This window comes from Miscanthus floridulus, chromosome 16, assembly GCF_019320115.1.
Source record: "Miscanthus floridulus cultivar M001 chromosome 16, ASM1932011v1, whole genome shotgun sequence".
In the NCBI taxonomy this organism is placed as follows: Eukaryota; Viridiplantae; Streptophyta; class Magnoliopsida; order Poales; family Poaceae; genus Miscanthus; species Miscanthus floridulus.
In genome coordinates this window covers 34559647-34578668 of record NC_089595.1, presented here as the reverse complement: position 1 = coordinate 34578668, position 19022 = coordinate 34559647, and the positions used below count along the sequence as shown (strand labels likewise).

Sequence of the window (19022 nt, the reverse complement as noted above, 5' to 3'; positions counted from 1 at the left end):
TGCTCAATGAATGTATCGCTTTGATTTGGAGCTAGCTAGTAGCCTTTGCAATTGGTGCATACTTCTGTTTATATGTTAGGCTCTTTGGTGCTAGAATGTGGGCGACTGAGGCCATGAATTCATACTGATATTTATGCTTGTGTCTGGCCCTATGTAATATGTATTTGCATGTGCGTGTCGATGATCAAATTAAATGGCAAAGACGTGTACCACTGTTATTACCGGTCAATCACCCATGCCACTTGAGGTTGAGGGTAACAATTTAGCTAGTCTGCTACTTTTGGATGGCAATATTTGATTTCACCTAACCATACTTACTGCTCTTAAGAGGCAAAGCTCGAATGGATGGGCTTTCCTGCAGCCATATTTACCATCGGCATGTGATCCGTGACTGGAATATTCTTTCTAATTGTAGGAATAGTGATAGCTTCCCAGTCCTATAATGAAACAGATTATTACTGTTTTTTAGTAAAGTCTAAGTCTCTAACATGTTTTTTGGCTGCAGGAGCTGGACCTCGTGTTTGACACCTTTGATGTGAGCCACCGCCGCCACCATATATAATCTGTTTATGATGGATTAATTGCTCCAACCTTTTGTAATCGGATGGATACGTGTGCCGAGCCCTCGTGCCGGCAATCTTGTAATGCGATTTTGCGCTGAGCCATCGATCTCAGTGGAGCACGGGCGCGGCCTGGTGTCTCGTCGTTTCCTCTTTTTTGCGCGGTAGCTTATGACGACGCCGGCCCCCGGATCCAAGACGTTCGACGGCGTCCATGACGTTGTAGTAGTAGGGCATGTAGTTCTCGTACTTGGGCGGGCATACCTCCACCTCCTTGGTGCGAACTAGTTAGAAAATTATAGAAAATCCATACTAGTTGAACTTGCGGACCGTGTTCATCTTGGCTAGCATGTTCTCTGCCGAGTGGTAACAGACGTCAAAGAAGAGCTTTGATTCTACGAGGGATAGCGGCAACGGTCGTGGATGACCGTGTTCCCTTCCTTGTAGAATCAGAACTCTTCCGTGGCCAAGTACGGTGCCGTCTGGTGGAGAAATCCCCACCGAGATGATCACGTAAGCAAGGTCAACTAGTACAAAAGCTGATGTGATCTTAGAAGATGTGTGAGGTCATGAGAGCGTGTGTTTTTTCTCAATTTTGTCGAGCAGGTCACTTAGAATTTATTTTTCCATGAAACGCCCGCGAGGTCGCCGATGTCGAGTAGGTCACTTAGAATTAATTTTTCCATGAAATGAAATACTTAGAAATCATGCCTTTTATTTTTTAGAATTAATTTTTCCATAAAATGAAAAACTTAGAAAATAGTTAGAAAATTGTAGAAAATCCGTACTAGTTGAACTTGCGGACCGTGTTCATCTCGGCTAGCATGTTCTCTGTCGAGCGGTAATGGACGTCAAGGAAGAGCTTTGATTCTATGAGGGAGAGCGGCAACGGTCGTGGAAGACCATGTTCCCTTCCTTGTAGAATCGGAGCTCTTCCGTGACCAAGTACTGTGCCGTCCGGTGGAGAAATGCCTGCCGAGATGATCACGTAAGCAAGGTCAACTAGTATGGAAGCTTACGTGATCTTAGAAAATGTGTGAGGTCATGAAAGCGTGTGTTTTTTCTCAATTTTGTCGAGCAGATCACTTAGAATTAATTTTTCCATAAAACACCCGCGAGCTCGCCGATGTCGAGCAGGTCACTTAGAATTAATTTTTCCATGAAATGAAATACTTAGAAATCATGCCTTTTATTTTTTAGAATTAATTTTTCCCTAAAATAAAAAACTTAGAAAATAGTTAGAAAATTGTAGAAAATCCGTACTAGTTGAACTTGCAGACCGTGTTCATCTTGGTTAGCATGTTCTCTGCCGAGCGGTAATGGACGTCAAGGAGGAGCTTTGATTCTATGAGGGAGAGCGGCAATGGTCGTGGAAGACCGTGTTCCCTTCCTCGTAGAATCGGAGCTCTTCCGTGGCCAAGTACGGTGCCGTCCGGTGGAGAAATGCTCGCCGAGATAATCACGTAAGCAAGGTCAACTAGTATGGATGGTTATTTATTTAAACATGTTTTGAGCTAGAATTTGATGGATATTTGATAGATATAGTTTTTATTTTTTTATAGATATATCTAGTGGTGTAAAAGCTAGATGGCTGCCCCGAGAGACAACATGGATGAAGAAATAATGGATATTATCAACACTGGCACTCAATTGGCCGATGGTGACCAACAGGATGTAGATGACGGGAGTCAATACCTAGCTCTTGAAGATAACCAAGAAAATATTGTGCAAGAAAATACTAGCGAGGTATATATATTTATATATATATATATATTTGAATATCTATCATCTATTATGTGTACACATGATATTTATTTATTCTTTTTTATACGTAGCCCTCTGGATCGACGACCATAATGGCGAAAAGCAAAAATATTTGAGGCCCAAAAAAGCCATTGGAGGGGCGCTACATAATATCGGAATTCAATATCGAGACAGGCGAACCACTTGGTCCACATGCAAGGAAATTCATGCAACACTGTGGGCGCCTTGTAAGGGACAAACTTCTGATCAGTGCCCATGAATGAAAGCAAAAGATCAACGAGCCTCATGTTAGTTTTGTCTCTGATCTTGATAAGAATTTAATTTGGGATGATATCCTTTAACATTTCACATTGCAAGCGGATGATTATGATGCTATCAACGATGATAAATTGAAGGAACTAGTTCGAAAGTGGGCTATAAAGAAGATGGCCACACAATTTCAGACTTGGAAGAAATCCCTATATACGAAATACGTCAAGAAGAACCTAACGCCCAATTTCAATACTAGTGGCCCTCTCGCAAAGTTGAGGCCCTACTGGAATGATTTTATACAGTACAAGACATCGGAAGAGGGTGAGGAATGGGTGAGAAGGAACCAAGAGAATGCCCGACAGAAGGTATATCACCATGGCATGGGATTAGGTGGCTACGCGACTGCCATTCCTAAGTGGAAAAAATGGAAGCGGACATTCTTGCCAAGGGTATCACACCAGAATCACTCAAATGACCCAAACGCGTGAAGAATTGGTTTTTTACTCATGGGGGAAGACTGGACCTAGAGACCAGAAAGCTGGTTCATGGCCCAAAACTCAAAAGAGCAATACAAAGATTTTCTTAAGCTCTACAAGCTAAAGCTATTGGTGCGTTCAGGCCCAATAGAGAGAAGGATGAACTGACGTATGCCATCGGGACTGCTGAACATAGTGGCCGAACGAGAGGTTTAGGATGGAACATTTCTTGGGAGCATAGTTTCCCTAACGACAGAGATACCTACAGAAGCCGGCAGAGAAGGAAGGATGAGGATGCAGCGCGGATCAGTAGGTTGGAGGAATATGTTCGTGAGTCAAGGGAGACGTTGCTTCAAGCACAGGAGCGCGAAAAAGACATGCAAGCTAGAATGCAGGACGAAATCATAAAGCAAGTGCAAATAGCAATGAATGCCCAAAGGCAGGCATCAGATCTAGGAATCAACATTAATATTAGCCCCCCTAATCAGTTGAAAAGCAACTGCGCTTCTACAGAGTTGCCAAATCAAGTTGACACAATGCTACGTTTCCCCGTGGATGACATCACTGCACCGTTTACATTATATGAGCTACATATTCCAAAAGAGAATGCCACAATCATGGTGGCTCTCGGTGTTTTTTCTCCTCCAGATCCTATCAAGACACCAAGAATCCATGGGGCAATAATATCACCTGGATATGTTAGCGTCTCAGTGGATAGAGTTAACAAAGGTTTTAGTGATCTGACTCTTGACATTCCAGGAGGTGATGGGGAGAAGACTCTAGGAGAAGCAGAGAAGACATTCATACTATGGCGCAAGAGCTACATCATTATTCCTGAGGTCTCTAGTCCACCGCTGCTTCCTCAACTGCCAGACAATAGGTGCGGACAAAAGTGAACGAAACAATTTTTTCATTAATTTTCTATTGACATGCATGATTAATAATAACAATTTCTTATACCTAATTATTCTTTTTTGTACTCACATAGCAGGGCCTCCGCCAACCTAAGTCCAATTATTCAATCTCTAGATCACCATAGTACTTTGGGCAATGATTATGCAACGCCACCACCGCCGCCACCTCTAAGGAGGTCTCCAACGCCTCCAAGGAGGTCTCCAACGGCTGCCCCACCTCCCTTTATGACCAAGAAGCAGCCAACTCCTAAGAGGTCCGCCCCGCAAACGAAGCCGTTGGCCCACCAACCGGCAAAGAAGAAAGCCTCATCTAATCCAGTTATTCCCTAAAAACTGGCTTACGAGAAAAGTGAAAAGGAATTAAATGCTGGCAGTACAAAAAGATGTGAGCAGTTTCTTCAAAAAAGTAAGAAAGCAACGAGAAGCGAGGGAGAACCCGGAGAAACCGTACTTCTACCTACCTCCAGATCTTCTAAGAAAGAAGGTGGACCAGAAAAAGCAGGAATCTCAAAAGACCCTGCCAAAATCGGACTACGACCGCTCTCTCATCAAGTCATTTGAGGCAAAGCAGAAAAAGACTAGAGCAGGGAAAGGTGTTGCACAACTCGGACAACAATCGCAATAATCAGTCCCCCCTCTTGTCATTCATAATGAATATGGTTCAAACTTAGACGTACTGGACGTCGATTTTGAGGACCTAGCTCGGTTTTACGAGGATACCAGTTTGGACCTTGCCCAAGTGCTTGCTGAAGGACCATCTGCTCCGAAAGTGGATCCTTGGAAGAAATTTGAACATAGAAAGAGTCTATACAACTCTGAAGCCTTAGGTGAACTGGGTACGTAAATGTACCTGCTAAACAAGTGGTACATGGCGGCTTGTGAATGGGGAGAGACCTTTATTTCTGTCAGAGTTAGAAACCAACATTACTTCCGTGGCGATGACGTTATATATGTCGAGTTTTCATAATTACACCAACTATGCCACCTGGACTCTCTTGACAAAAGTCTCATTAGCTGCTATTGTCTGTAAGTGTGATTATTTTCTACTATTAAAGTGTATATATATAAAGCTACATGTATATATATAAATTATATATCCTCACACTATATTTTTATATATGTAGATATGAGATGACAGAACTCAGAAAGAGAAAGGATAATGATGTTGGTTTCGTTGATCCATATGTCGTATTCAAACACCCTAATCCCCCGCCTCAATGGAAAGCTGAACTCGAGAAAAATCTCATGAGGTTCTTAGTGAACCAACAAAACAAGGACATACTCTTCCGCTACAACTTTAAGTGAGTGTTAAATAATTAATGTCGATCATATGGACATTTGTTCAATTATTTACTTACTAGCTAAGCTATCTCCCATATATATATATATGTTGACTCTAGTTAATGTCGATCATATTTGTGTATAAAAACATATGCAGTAATCACTGGATATTGATGGTCATCGATATGGCCAATAGTCGGTTGAGCATCTTAGACTCGTTAAGAAAAGAGCAAACAGAGTACCAAGACATGATAGATATTATCCAAGGGTAATTTGGTCTCTCTAGCAACTATGTATATCCAATCTCTTAACTGCAACAATTATTAAAGGCCAAATTAATTTTTTATTTTATTGGGCGCAGTGTTTGGAAAAGTTTTATTGAGGAACACCATATGAAACATTGCAAAGCGTCACTGGATGTAATCGCACACAAAGTAAGTACTAGCTACATTTATATATCTAATTCAATTAACACCATGCATGCTTTCAATTCACCGGATCTTTTTTCTCATAAAAGTGGGTTCTGAGGCAAGAGCAGGGGAACAACTACTACAGATACTATGTTTGCGAGTTTATCATGACGTACTCAAAAAGAACTCCTGAAGAGAACCTCAAAGTACGTTATATAAATATATTCATATATTCACAATTTCTTTTATTGCTCATATATATAAGTAATCACGTGACCAACACACACATATATATATATATTAATACTTTTCCTTTAACTTTTATTGAAGACTCTATGGTTGAAGGAAAAAGTCATACGACATGATCAACTGAAAGCAATTCAAGAGACCATAGCAGGATTTCTTAATGACCAGGTCCTAAACCCCGCCGGCGAGTTCTACAATGACGTGAACGAAACATGCAAGCCAAACCAGATGGAGTGAATTTGTTATCCCAAGGATATGATAGAATATACAATACAAGATTTATTTGTAATATATATATATATATATATATATATATATATATATATACAAATTATATGTACATAAAATAACGTACAATATATATATATATATGCATGTAATATATACGTTAGTTTGTACAAAATGTTCGAACATTATAAACGTGTAGAATATGTATATTATTAGCAGCGTAGAATGTGTATTCGAAAACCTATTCAAAAACCAAAACGAATCATCAATTGAAAATAGAAACAAAAAAAAAAGAAAAAAAAGAAAACCTTTAGTCCCGGTTGGTAATACCAACCGGGACTAAAGGGCCGGCCCACGTGGCCAGGCCGGGAGGCCTCTTTAGCCCCGGTTGGTATTACCAACCGGGACTAAAGGTGGACCTTTAGTCCCGGGCGCGGAGCCGGGACTAAAGGAGGTGCCCTTTAGTCCCGGATTCGTGCTCCCGGTTCTAAAACCGGGCCTAAAGGGGTTGAGACCTAGGAGTACAGCTAGTTTCTCTACTAGTGATAGAGGCTTACCCAATCAATGAGAAATTGTGAGCTAGTACTTGGACAAGGGATAAGGGCGTCCCCTTTCTCCTCCACGAGTTGGTGCTCCTGCTCGAGTGGAGATCCTCTGTGCGGGAGCCCTAGACCTCTAAAGAAAGAGAGAGAGTGAAAGCCCAATGCGGCCTTGGTGTCATTGCAGCCCCGCAGCCATGCTGGAGCCGCCGCTCACTGGCAGATCGGGTGACCACCCCAAGATTTGAACGCCTCCGGCTAGGATACAGATGGTGTACGTGCCACCGCCGGTCTGGAGGGGACCGAGCACGCCACTGGGGGTCAGAGAGAGCGGCCCCAGTGCCAGCACCCTGGAGGGAGGGTGTTGCACGTGCTGCCACTTGCCTAGGCAGGGAGGAGGCGAACGATGATGGCAGTGCCGGTGTTGGGGCATGGCGGCAGCCCCCATCCCTTCGGTCACCCACTCGTCGAGGCGACAGCGGCGATTCCTCGTCGACGCTACGGCTCTGTGCGGCGGCCCAAGGGGGCAGGGCGCTGCAGCGGACGGTGCGGGGCAGTTTTTTTTCTTTTTTCCATGACACGGATATGTCGGGAGTCTCGTGGAGTCGCATGAGAAAGGGGAGGGCGAGAGTTGCTGGGGAGGGGTGGGACCTTGTAAGGGTGGCGGCAGTTGCGTTTTTGCGAAGGCCGGGCATGGAATGGAGCCATGTGGTTTTGCGGAGGCCGTGCACGGAGGGGGATTAGCGTGGGGCGGGGTCATTAACAGGTAGGCAACGTATCATGTGTAAACCAACTAACCTGTGCAAACTTGGAAACTACCAATCAGAACCAATGAACACTGATCCAATGAATAGGGTGAGAGGTGAGATTTTTTTTGCGCTTATGCCGCCCACCCGCGGTCCTTTTTTTGCGCTTAAGTCCCTTCACCCCATCCATTGGATCAGCATCCAGTGATCCTGATTGGTAGTTTCTAAGTTTACACAGGTTAGTTGGTTTGCACATGATATGTTGCCCATTAGCGGGATGAGGACGATAGCACGCAATTCTTTTTAGTTGGAAGGAAAAGAAAAGATAGGAGCATAAGAGTGGCAAAGGGTGGAACTATCAGATATGTTCTCGTCACCGAGGCTGGGGATCACGTGGATCCAAAATTCAGAATGTAGCTAAAACGTGAGACTAGGACTATAGGTTCTAATTTAAAGGTTGGCACCATAGTAAGGAGTGAGAAATTTTCATATTTGATATCTATCCCTTTGGTACAGTTTATAATGCATTTCGTATAAGTCAACAGATAATTAATTGAATGATTAAAGTATAATTTAGAAGACCGTGTAATTTTTTATTACGAGATAAATTGGACCCGAGGGAGCACATACTAGGTCTTTCTTTCCTAGCCCTTCCAAGCTAGAATTTTCCTAGTGGACAATGAGCTGAACTTTTGTCCCTACATTGGCACCGATGTACATGTTCAGCCTCTTTCTATCAGTTGACATAATGGACCAAGTCAGGTTTTGTCGCATGGATGAAATTGCCCCTAGCCATTCAACCATCTTTCAGTAGCGCCTGAAGGCCTGAACCCCATCTGGCAAATCAACAGAATTTTCTCTCTCTCCCCAAACCCTAAGATCAGGCGACCATGGAGATGGAAGCTGATGCCACAGCTAGAGAAGATGGCAACACTCCTACAGCTCCTTTTGCTGCAAGCATGGATGACACATCTTGCGGCAGTCATCAATGATAGGGCGAAAGCGTGCTCACCCATAGCGGCCTCTTGTAGCGTTGCTCCGGCCTACATGTGTGGCTGCTCAGATCTCATCTCGTCAAGTGATTTGAGGGCCCGTGTGATGACCCAAGCATTGTATATACTTGATAAGCATGCTCATCTTCGTCATTGCATTCATAAAAACTTAATTGAGAAAATTCTAAGTCAAAAGCTATTAAGTCGGTGATGAGAGTCAAACATAGGGGTAGATTAAAACACTCGAATTAGTACCATGACATTCCCAATAACCCCCTGGCTGATTCCACAAATAATCCAGGGGCTCAGGGGCTACACCCATAGTGTACGCTTGCGCATACACTCCGTGCCATGAGTGGTTGGCTTGGTGGGCCTCTGAAGGCCCACACCGGAGAAGGCCTCGGTGGCTTGGAAATGAAGCCAAGGCACCAAGACCTCGCCCCGGGCTGTCCACGCTCGGTGACTAGGGGGCTCAGCTAGGCTCAGGTAATTCCTGACCTAATGACGCCTCCGCCAACGAGTGCCGCCATGGTTCCCCCAGCCTTGGCTCGAGCAAGGCTCCGACCGACCAACACTAGGAATATGCCCTAGAATCTATGAGGCACCTAGAGCCTGATAAGCAAGTAGAACAACAGAGCTCTAGGCCTTGCCAAGCACCCGTTCCTCTCCACCATCGTGAGGTAGTGTCTGGACACTCCCAGAGCAGGGTCATGCCGGGGGCGTGACACGACACGACAAGGATCCCCACATGACTGTGTAGTGGAGGACTCTTGACCCACATGGTAGTTTCCCTCCATGTGGTGGCAGAAGTCTGGTGTGTCAAAGAAGCCATAAGAAGGTGCACCTAGGAAGGCACGGTGACAGCAGACAACACCTGATGGTCAGCGCTAGCTAGGCAGCAGTAGCAACTATCAGGAGGTAGTTGCACGTTGTCAGCCCTAGCTACAAGACAAGGAGGACTCTGGGCGCCAAGAGGTGGAAGACTGAAACCTAGGGCAAGAAACCCTAGAAAACATCTAGAAACCACACAACTTGTACTCCCATCACCCTCCAATATATGCGGCAGGGCATGCGCTCCTATAGAAGGGACTGAACCCAAGAATAGCTGAGAAGCACCCTAAACGGATCGATCGGATCCAAGTAGATCAAACCCTAGAGTAGCATAGCGTTGCCCCCTACATCTCTGTTTTTCTCCATTGTAAGAACTCGATTGAGGATTTCTAACATGAAGAACAACATAGCTGGACATAGGGCATAGACGCCTGAATCAGGATAAAGCCCTTGGGTTTTGAGTGCTTAAGCCACGGGAGGCACACACATCGACCCAGGTCAAACAACCCGATTACTACCACGGAAATGAACCCATGAAAGTCAACCACTATTGTGCAATGGTAGACAGTTCGGTAGTAGCTTCAGATGGTTTGACATAAATGGCGCTAAACATATTAGTGTACGTCATAGTTGTGTCCTAACGGACAATCTATCAGTACCCCCGACAGTCCTAACTATTAGAGTTGAGTTGTCCAGTTCTTTCTCCCTTGGCCCCACATGCTAAGCAGAACAAGTAAACACCATTTTCAACAGTCTCAACAATAGAATTAGATCAGAATAAGGAATAAAGGTCAATTTGTTCAAGATGAGTTAAAGGAAAGAGTTTAGAGATGATTCAATATTTTTTGAAGGGTTTTTCTTTTGAAGTTTCTCTGTCAAAATTAGCCAACTTCAGTCATAAGTATAAATGAAATATGATTTTATTTTCTTTAAGGAAATTAATGCAAGTCATAATTCAGTTTCTATCTATTTGCATTATAGACAGAAATTTGAATCAGTTCTCGAGCCGTATGAGGAGAAAACCTCCTATACGTTTCTAGGGGGGGTGTTTATCTACATCTATCCCAATAAGCAAGGTGGCACTAGGAGCATGCCCACACCAGCACTAGTCACCAGGGAGCCTACTCTTCACTATCCCTCTCCCACTCTCCTCGCTCTTTGTCTCTCTAGTTCATCACTCAAGAACACTTAGAACGCTAATAAAGGAGGAGTAAGATGCAGATGGACAGCAAAGGGAACAATCCAAGGACACCCCAAGCACATCCATCACATGGGCTATCACCATTCCTACTCTCATCCCCTTGTATTGGTGGTGGAGCAAGGAAGGAGAAACAACAAGAAGAGTGAGCCAAGTCATTCATCAAGATTGATTTTCACAACCATATCTTGGCCTAAGGTAGATGAATCTCACATCAAATCATTCATGAACACTAGAGACCATTGTAGCTAGATTTTTTCACCTAGAAATCACCATGGATGGCTTCACCTAGGCATAGAATACACAATGCACCTTGCTTGATGGACAACCCTTAACCCTAGGAGCACCCTAGCACAAGCTCAACACAAAGCCCCAACTCGATCCTCAAATTGCGCCTCTGGATTTGGATTTTGGAGTACCCAATGTGCACTAATAGGAAATCTGCCTCCCCACTCGACAGTCCACAAGAGCAAACCTTGCCAATAGAAGCAACCTACCTCTAAGTGGTTCCCACGGATGGCTCACATGTCTCACCGGATAGTCCACCGATCATGACACTTAGCCAAATGAAATCCAGTATCACTATGGCATAGACAAACAATCCATGGGGATTTCACTTAGTCACATAAACTCTAGGACCATTTTAATCATGGACAGATAATCCGACAACATTGATGGGCAGTCCATAGGACTTTCTAGTTCAAAGAAGCACCATTTTGTGACACATCTAGATGAACAATCAAGCACATCTATTTAGTAGTCCATGAGAACACCCTAGAAATATAGAAGTCCTGACTTGTCTAGGCGGATAGTCCATCGAGTCAGCAAGATAGTTCGAACCCCATGGTCGGATAGTCTTCCCATACAATCAACAACCATTAAGTCTAGAACTTAAAGGTTATGTTAACTTGATGTTCTTATCTACGTCCTAATTGTGTCATGACCAGACAGTCATTCCAAATTTCAACTTTGCAAACGCTCCCATGGAAACCCCTACCCCTAACCATCACCCCCTGTTCCCCAGAGTGAATCTAATTAATCCCTAGAAACCTCTCCCAACATCAAACCCCAACTCTTCCATGTCATGAGATCACTTCCTCTCTACCTTTTTCATTCCATAGTGAGACTCGTCAACATGATGTTTATCTCTCAACTCATTTGAGCAAAGTTCAATCAATAAGATGATCATCTTCCATTCCAATATATCTCAACTCTAGTCCTAAGAGTAATAAATCCCTCTGAAGAGGACAAGAAGTTCCAACACAAAGCTCTGGTCAACCAAATCAACTCACATGAATCAAGAGCTTAGATATAAGCCAAGAAGGGATATCCAAGCCCCCAACTAGTACTAATCTACTTCCCTCGAGGAATAATCACCATCGCAATACAAACCCTACATCTTAGATGGAGAAATTAGAATTTGAAGTTCTCCCTCAGACTGTCCGGTCCCATTTACTAGACTACCCTGTGGGATTGGTCAAACCACAATTGACTGGTCAACAATCAACACGTCAGATTCGACAAGGTTCTACCTATAAGTGCATCAATCCTATTAGTGAGTTTTGGTGAATTAATGACATTGCATATAATGAGCTAATTGAATTTCATGGAGAATTTCAGTTATATACTTATGTGAAAAGTGCAAATGGAAACATGGGACCCCACAACATTTACTTCAAAAAAAGCTACGGCGAGTTGCTTAACTTAAAGGAAGTTTGCTTTTATTTCAAATTCATTTAAACTTCAATTTGAGTATAGGATGCCGTAGTATTAAGAGGGGTCGAAGTCTCATTACTTGCATGTATCCAGGTGCTCAAAAGATCACTAACATATCCTAAAACACCTTAGAGTTGAAACGCTAAGCCTAGTTGATTAGTGTTGTTTCTGCAGATTCCTACAAATTTTGGTCCTCAGAATTATTGGGGCTTAGGTCTAATAACTTCTAGTTGGGGGTGTTCTGGTTGCACAAGTGTTGCTTAACTGGGAATTCCTATTAGTGGGCCCAAAAATTTTGTCTACGGAATTACTGATTTGAGTCCAATTTCTGGGCAAGGTCGCTGAAAGGATTAGGCAAGGCCTAGAGGGGTTGAATAGACATGTAACGATGCAGCATATTAGCATAACATAGAGGTTCCATTGATTTCCATGGAACTTCCATGAGTGCGGAAGTTCCGGACAAATCCGTGGAAGTTCTACGCGTGCTGGCTGAAAATGCCTATAACTGAATTGAACAGAGTTGAAACTTAGATCAAGTTAAATACCTAGCCTTCTGGTAGTATAAGCTTCCGTTTGCACCTTGTCCCTATAGCTAGAATGTACTAGACAAGTAGATTGTGTGGAAACCCTAATTTTGCAATTCAAACAAGAGATGAGCTCAAAACACAAAAATAAGGGGAAATACGCAAGATTTACCATGAGGTTTAGCAGAGCCACCAAGGTTTGCCTATGTCCTCATTGTTGAGGGAGCTACAAAGGCTTGGAGTCTCTTCGAACTCCCACCTCTTTTCAAGAGAACCACAAATAAGATCGATCTTGAGGGTTTTCACTAGCTTCACAAGGGCAATACAAACTTCCTGGTGCGGAACCACAATCGATTGGGAGCTCCTGAACAACCTTTAGTCGTCTAGGAGCCCATGCTCCAAAAGTAACGAACACAAACCACAAGCTAGAGGGAGAACCAAGTCCTTATAGATCTGAATCTCTTGCTCATTAGCTCTCTAATCCACTCACTCCAATCTCTGAAGGATGTCATTTAGAACCAAGAGGAGAGGTAGGGAGAGCCTTCAATGGAGCTAGTAGGGTCTGTCCACGAGCAGGTGAACAAAAATGAATAGGTGACCGCTGGAGAAGGGGAGAGAGTATAAATACATCTCTCCTATTTTCAAACGATATAGATAAAGTGCAGAAGTTGCACACTCAACTGTGGAACTTCCGCTCTTAGATGTGAAACTTCCGTGCTCAGACGCAGAACTTCTCAAAAGCTAGGAAGAATGAGGGTTAGGCTTTTCTGGCTATGGTTTGGCTTGTGGTTTTGTTGTTTTTGAAGTTATTAAGAGAGCACATGATTCCCCTTAAGCTTGCCATTTGTGTTCCCCTTGATAGTATGGCCCTATATCAGATTCAAAATAGAAACATAAATTAAGCCTTCATGAACAAAGTGTCACCATGATTTGAATTGCAGAGTCTCCTAGTGTTCTCATGTTCCCATGTACACTTATAATATGTCTATGACTCACAAATACATTAGATCTTTAATTCTATCATCATTAATGCACCAAAACCCACTTAGGAGCCTAGATTGACTTTCAGTCGCTTTGGTAGATTTGAAGCTGCTTAACCGGAAATTCTGGTATTGTCACCGAAAATTCTAAGCTAACTGGTGTTCTAGGGTTTGGGCTACTATTCTCAGAGACGCCAGAAATATTAGCCCCGTCAATAGAATTTCCAGTGCAGGTCTGACTTGAGATGATTAGGTGTTGTAGATTTCCAGTGCAAGCAATCATAATCCAAGTACATGACTTATTTATGAGAAATGACACCTCTTCTCTTCTATGAATCTACAACACCTAATCGAGATGATTGCTTGCGGCTCCAAGGAAAAGGAAAAGAGAGCACAATTGTCGATGGACACTACAGGATGATACAAATAACACAATAAATCCTAAATGTCAAAACCCCATCCGACCTCCACGGGGCACGGTCTCTCTGACTTGGATCTATACAAGTGTAAGGATCATGTGCCTATTTTCATATCTTTAGTTTTGGTGATTGAGATGACAACATGAACATATAGGACTAACATGTGTGCTAAAGATGTGTTTGACATGTTATAATATGTCCTATTAAGCCACTTGGTTAAAGTTTGATCAAGATCCAAGTTGAAACATAGAATAAACAGCGAAGATAATTTCCCACCAGAGCATTCATCGTGAATGGACCATGACACCTAAGAGGGGATGTGGTTGAATTAGACTTATTAAAACTAAACTTGGCCTCCATTGCCTATTTATCAAAACATATGAAAATGATATCTATTTAGATGTGCATTATGATTTTGCTAAGTGTTGCTATCTCTACTGTAAAAGAGTTATACAACATAGATTCCAATCAACTAACCTAGCAAGCTAAACTACGAAATATAAGCACACAACCTAGAAAAGCAATTAAGTGGGAAACATAAATGAGATACAGAATGCAAACTCCTATTAACGGTCGCTTTTTCTAGAGGTATCGAGAAGCTCACACCCCCATAGTCTTAGTTGGAGCCCCTCGCTAGGGCCAAGCTTCAAGTGGGGTAACTCCGTAGATAGCCCTCGGGCCTTCCTCATGTGCAAGTGGGGGCTTTGAGATGGCTTCTTTCGGACCGCTCCCTGCCATCTTCACCTATTGAACTTCTGGCTCAAACATCGCGGGTTGCGTTCCCTTCGTTACATGCTAGTCGGCCATACTATAAACGCGGTTGGTGTGTTCTTATAAGATTACAAGACCCTAGTGTATAATATAATGCGCACAAGAACCGAGATGGCAAGAGGTATGCAACATTTACGAAACACTAAGCCTAAGCCTAGAGCAAAGCGCCAAAGTGGCGGTCTAACTAGCCTAAAAACTTGTCAAAGCACTACACTAATCACCAAATATTTTTCTTAAGAATTTTTGGTTGCTAGAGCACTTGGATATGAGTTGCAACTCTTCTACAACTTCAGACACTCTAACACACTTGAAATGGCTATCCAAGAGGGTATTCATAGCATCCACTCCTCAGTATAGTCATTGCCTTTGAAATGCCCACAAACAGCACTCACCAGAAGGTCTGGTGAGGTCACCGGAGAAATCCGATGCCTGCCATGTGAACTAGCCGTTGCCGACCATTGGAGCTCCTTTCCCTGTTGTATATATCTTCTTGGGTGATCACTGAAGAATTCCAGTGTCTCAAAAACCCTTCTTCATAGCCTCTAGACATCAACCTTTTCTCTAGTGCTTGTTTTCATGCATCACCCAAGAAATCCGGTGGGTGATGAAACCTTCTGCAGAAACTATTGCCCGTTAGTTGAACCGAGCGTAAGCTCCGGTGCCTTCAATTCGACACCACCGAAGAATTCCAGTGACTGTTGATGATCAGACTGTCAGGTCCTCCCTGAGACTGATCCTAAGCTCTGGTACTATGCCAGGGATAATACCCCTCTCTGTACAACATTGTTTTGTCTCGTTTAAAATTAATAAATTGTTTTATGTTTTGTGACACAAAAACTCTGCCATAGATTGGTGCTCTCTGTACAACATTGTTTTGTCTCGTTTAAAAATTAATAAATTGTTTTATGTTTTGTGACACAAAAACTCTGCCATAGATTGATGGCATTTGTAAAAATAACTGCTAAATCTCAAATGAGGGGTGAACCAACTGTGATAAATGCTTTCCAACCAGCTGTTAAAATATTTGCGTAGTAGTGCATTACCATAAATAACTGCTAAATCTCAAATATGTTTTGTCTAAAAAAATCCATCAGAAAATAACTCGGGTCCAACAACGGCAGGGCTGCTTCATGCCCCGGCGCTGAGCGGCCACGATGACTTCACCAGTTCACGACATCTCTGCAGCCTCAGGGCCTCACGCGCGGCGCGCTAACCCTCGCCTGCGGTGCAGCCCCAGCCAGCCATCGGCACCCAAGCAAAAGGCAGGAGCTAGCAGTGCGCTACAGGACAAGCAGGGACCCGCCCGTCCGCGCGCGTTCGCGGCATGCCAAGCATCATAGCGGTGGCGTCACCGCGTCTCCAATGCCTTTCCCCCACCGAGAGAGGAGAGACTGAGAGAGTCCGTGCCGGCCGGCATTCCCCCGTTAGGAGTAGTGCGGCGGCCATCGCCACCAGCAGTTAGCGTTCCCAGTATGCTACTCATCGCGCCATCGCCACCTAGAGCGCCATGGCACTGGACAAGGTTAGGAGTAGTGCGGCGGCCGTGATGGGCCTGGTGGTAGCGGCGGCGGCACTTCTTTCCCCGCCGGCGCCCGGGAGCTTCAACGACGAAGGTACGTGCCTGGTCGCCGCCTTCATTCCCGCGCCTGGGACCCGTCGAGATCATGTGCTCTGCTCACTCGATTCATGGTTCTTCCTGCGGTTTCTGATTTCTTTTGCACTGCACGTCGCCGTCGTGGGGTTCAATATGCAGTGAACACTCTGGTGGAGATAAAAAAGGCGCTGAATGACCCGAGCGGAGTTCTCCGGGCCTGGGACCCGGAGGTGATAGCCGCCGGCGACGAGCTGTGCGACTGGCCCATGGTCGTCTGCAACGTCAAGGACCAAGTTTTCAGGCTGTATGTGTACTCTCCTCGCTTCTGTGGTCTGTGCACGCCTCTGTGATTCATGACGGTCGATCGTCACCGGGAGTACGTCCAGGTCTCCAGGACCTTGTTGGAGTCTGAGCTCATGGCTCTTTTGCTTCTTCTTCTTTTTTTCTGTTTGCAGGGATCTATCGAACCAAAATCTCTCTGGTACATTGTCGCCGGCGATCGGGAACCTTAGGTCAATGCGAAATCTGTAAGGCTCCATCTATGAATTTCTATTTTTAGTCATTATGTTTATATAGAACATGGATGAGAAGTTTGGTTTGAATGATTGCAGATTATTATGCAACAATTCAATATCTGGCCTTATCCCTGACACAATAGGCCAGATAGTGCATTTGGAAACTCTTGATCTGTCAAACAATCAGTTCACTGGAAGCATCCCAAGTACGCTGGGTGGTCTGGCTCACCTCCAGTATTTGTAAGGCTACTAGATCTTCCTGCAGCGTTATTCCAATACTCCAATCTTAAGTGTTATTCCCTTCATTCCAAATTATAAGTCGCTTTGACTTTTTTGCTATATAGATTTTACTATGTATCTAAACATATGTTATATCTAGATACATAGTAAAATTGATCATGTACAAAAAAAAAGTCAAAGTTACTTATAATTTGGAATGGAAGGAGTACTAACATTCAATGTGTAATGTGCTGTTCTTTATTGAAACAAAAATCTTTAAATTGTGCTTGTCTTTGCACAGGGAACTGAACAAAAACAGCTTATCTGGGCATATACCTGATTCACTAGCCACTGCTAGCATGCTCTCCAACCTGTATTTTCTTTTGCTAATCTCCGTCCTGTCATTGTTGCATTGTTCTTTTAATATGTTAGTACATTGTTATAGCCTGCTTGAACTATCCTTTTCCCCCACAGGGATCTCTCCTTTAACAACCTCAGCGGCCCTCTGCCCATTTTTTGCGCAAGTATTGTCAGGTAAGTGATTTCTAGTTCATATTTTTCCTTTTACCTTATAATTACTAATCACCCTGTGACTTAACATGGGCTCTAGGGGTGAAGCAAGTTCGAAATGGCCTTCCATCTTTCTCATTTAATTACTCTGTCATGTCCTCAGCTTTCAAGGTAATCCATTGCTAAATCCCACTGCACAAGAGCCGCATGATTTCCCCACACCAAAGCCAGCGAATAGTGAAGGTTGTTCCTAGTTCAATTTGGGATGATTTCGATTTTGTCGTACGATTTGAAATCCTATTAATCTTACCTAAATATGCTCATAACAATCATTATCATTTTCTCCAGAAAATTCAGATGTCTTGGATGAAAGAGACCGTATCCTTGATATCCTTGCAGTATGTCTATCAGTTGCTTGCGTAGTGACTACCCTGATTACTGGAGTTATCGTGGTATATCGCTGTCGCCATCGACATGAGCAGGCCGGCGCAGTTGATGGTAATAATGTTTCAAAGCTATATATGTGTGTTCTTGTTTAACTTTGAGGGCATCTATCCGAAAGGGGGTTATAACAGGTTTATATATTCCATTGCAGATGTTTCATCGGCTATAAGTCTTACTGACTCTGGTTTATCCCAGTACTCTATTTCTTCCTTGTTTATCCTCCCCTAACAAACTCGTTTAAACATAAAAATATACCATCATGTATGTTTTAGCTAGTTTGGGCTATGATGCTACTCTACAAATGAGCCCATCCAACAGAAATGAAGAGTTATGATGGAGATTCCCTATATTTTGGATCTTTTGGTTGGTTTCTTTTCTTCTTTGTGAGTTTCCTCAATTTGTATCATATTTATTTAGTTTTTGCTAAGTCAACACCAATGCACCCAAACAAATTCAAAAAATTTTGTTGAATGATCGTGGTCTTCAATCGAAGAGTTTCTAGTTTTGGGCCCATGCATGTAGAGTGACTGAGAGAGGGACGAAGGACTGGTCCCTGTCATAGTGCTTCTCTCTCTGTCTCTGAGCTTCTTAGCTGAATCACCATTGAAAATATCATATATAAGAAAAGAAGGAATTCAATCATATAAATGCACCAAAACACTTAACTTTGTAGGGACTATATTAACAATGTCTCAAGTTCATAATAATATTAGAACAAGGTGGTTTAAAAAAGCTTCTCAGAAGTAACAACAAAAGGAAGGCCTGAATAATGGAATAATTACTAGTTTGATGGCATAGATAGCAATGAAGATTCCATAATCTATCTTGATGCTCTTCACCTAACGAGTTTGAGCATCATCAACTATGCCTTGAGAGAAGAGATGAGTGTGACC

General features: G+C 43.3%; 1 protein-coding gene across 1 annotated transcript; it reads left to right on the top strand.

Annotated features, from left to right (window-relative positions):
- Positions 1-16354: 16354 nt before the first annotated feature.
- LOC136514328 (leucine-rich repeat protein 1-like) lies at positions 16355-18357 on the top strand. The gene is made up of 9 exons (XM_066508312.1): positions 16355-16460; positions 16601-16745; positions 16897-16968; positions 17053-17196; positions 17477-17548; positions 17650-17709; positions 17849-17928; positions 18034-18183; positions 18281-18357. Exons 1-9 carry the CDS (start codon positions 16355-16357, stop codon positions 18355-18357), a joined length of 906 nt encoding a protein of 301 aa, XP_066364409.1.
- Positions 18358-19022: the final 665 nt, after the last annotated feature.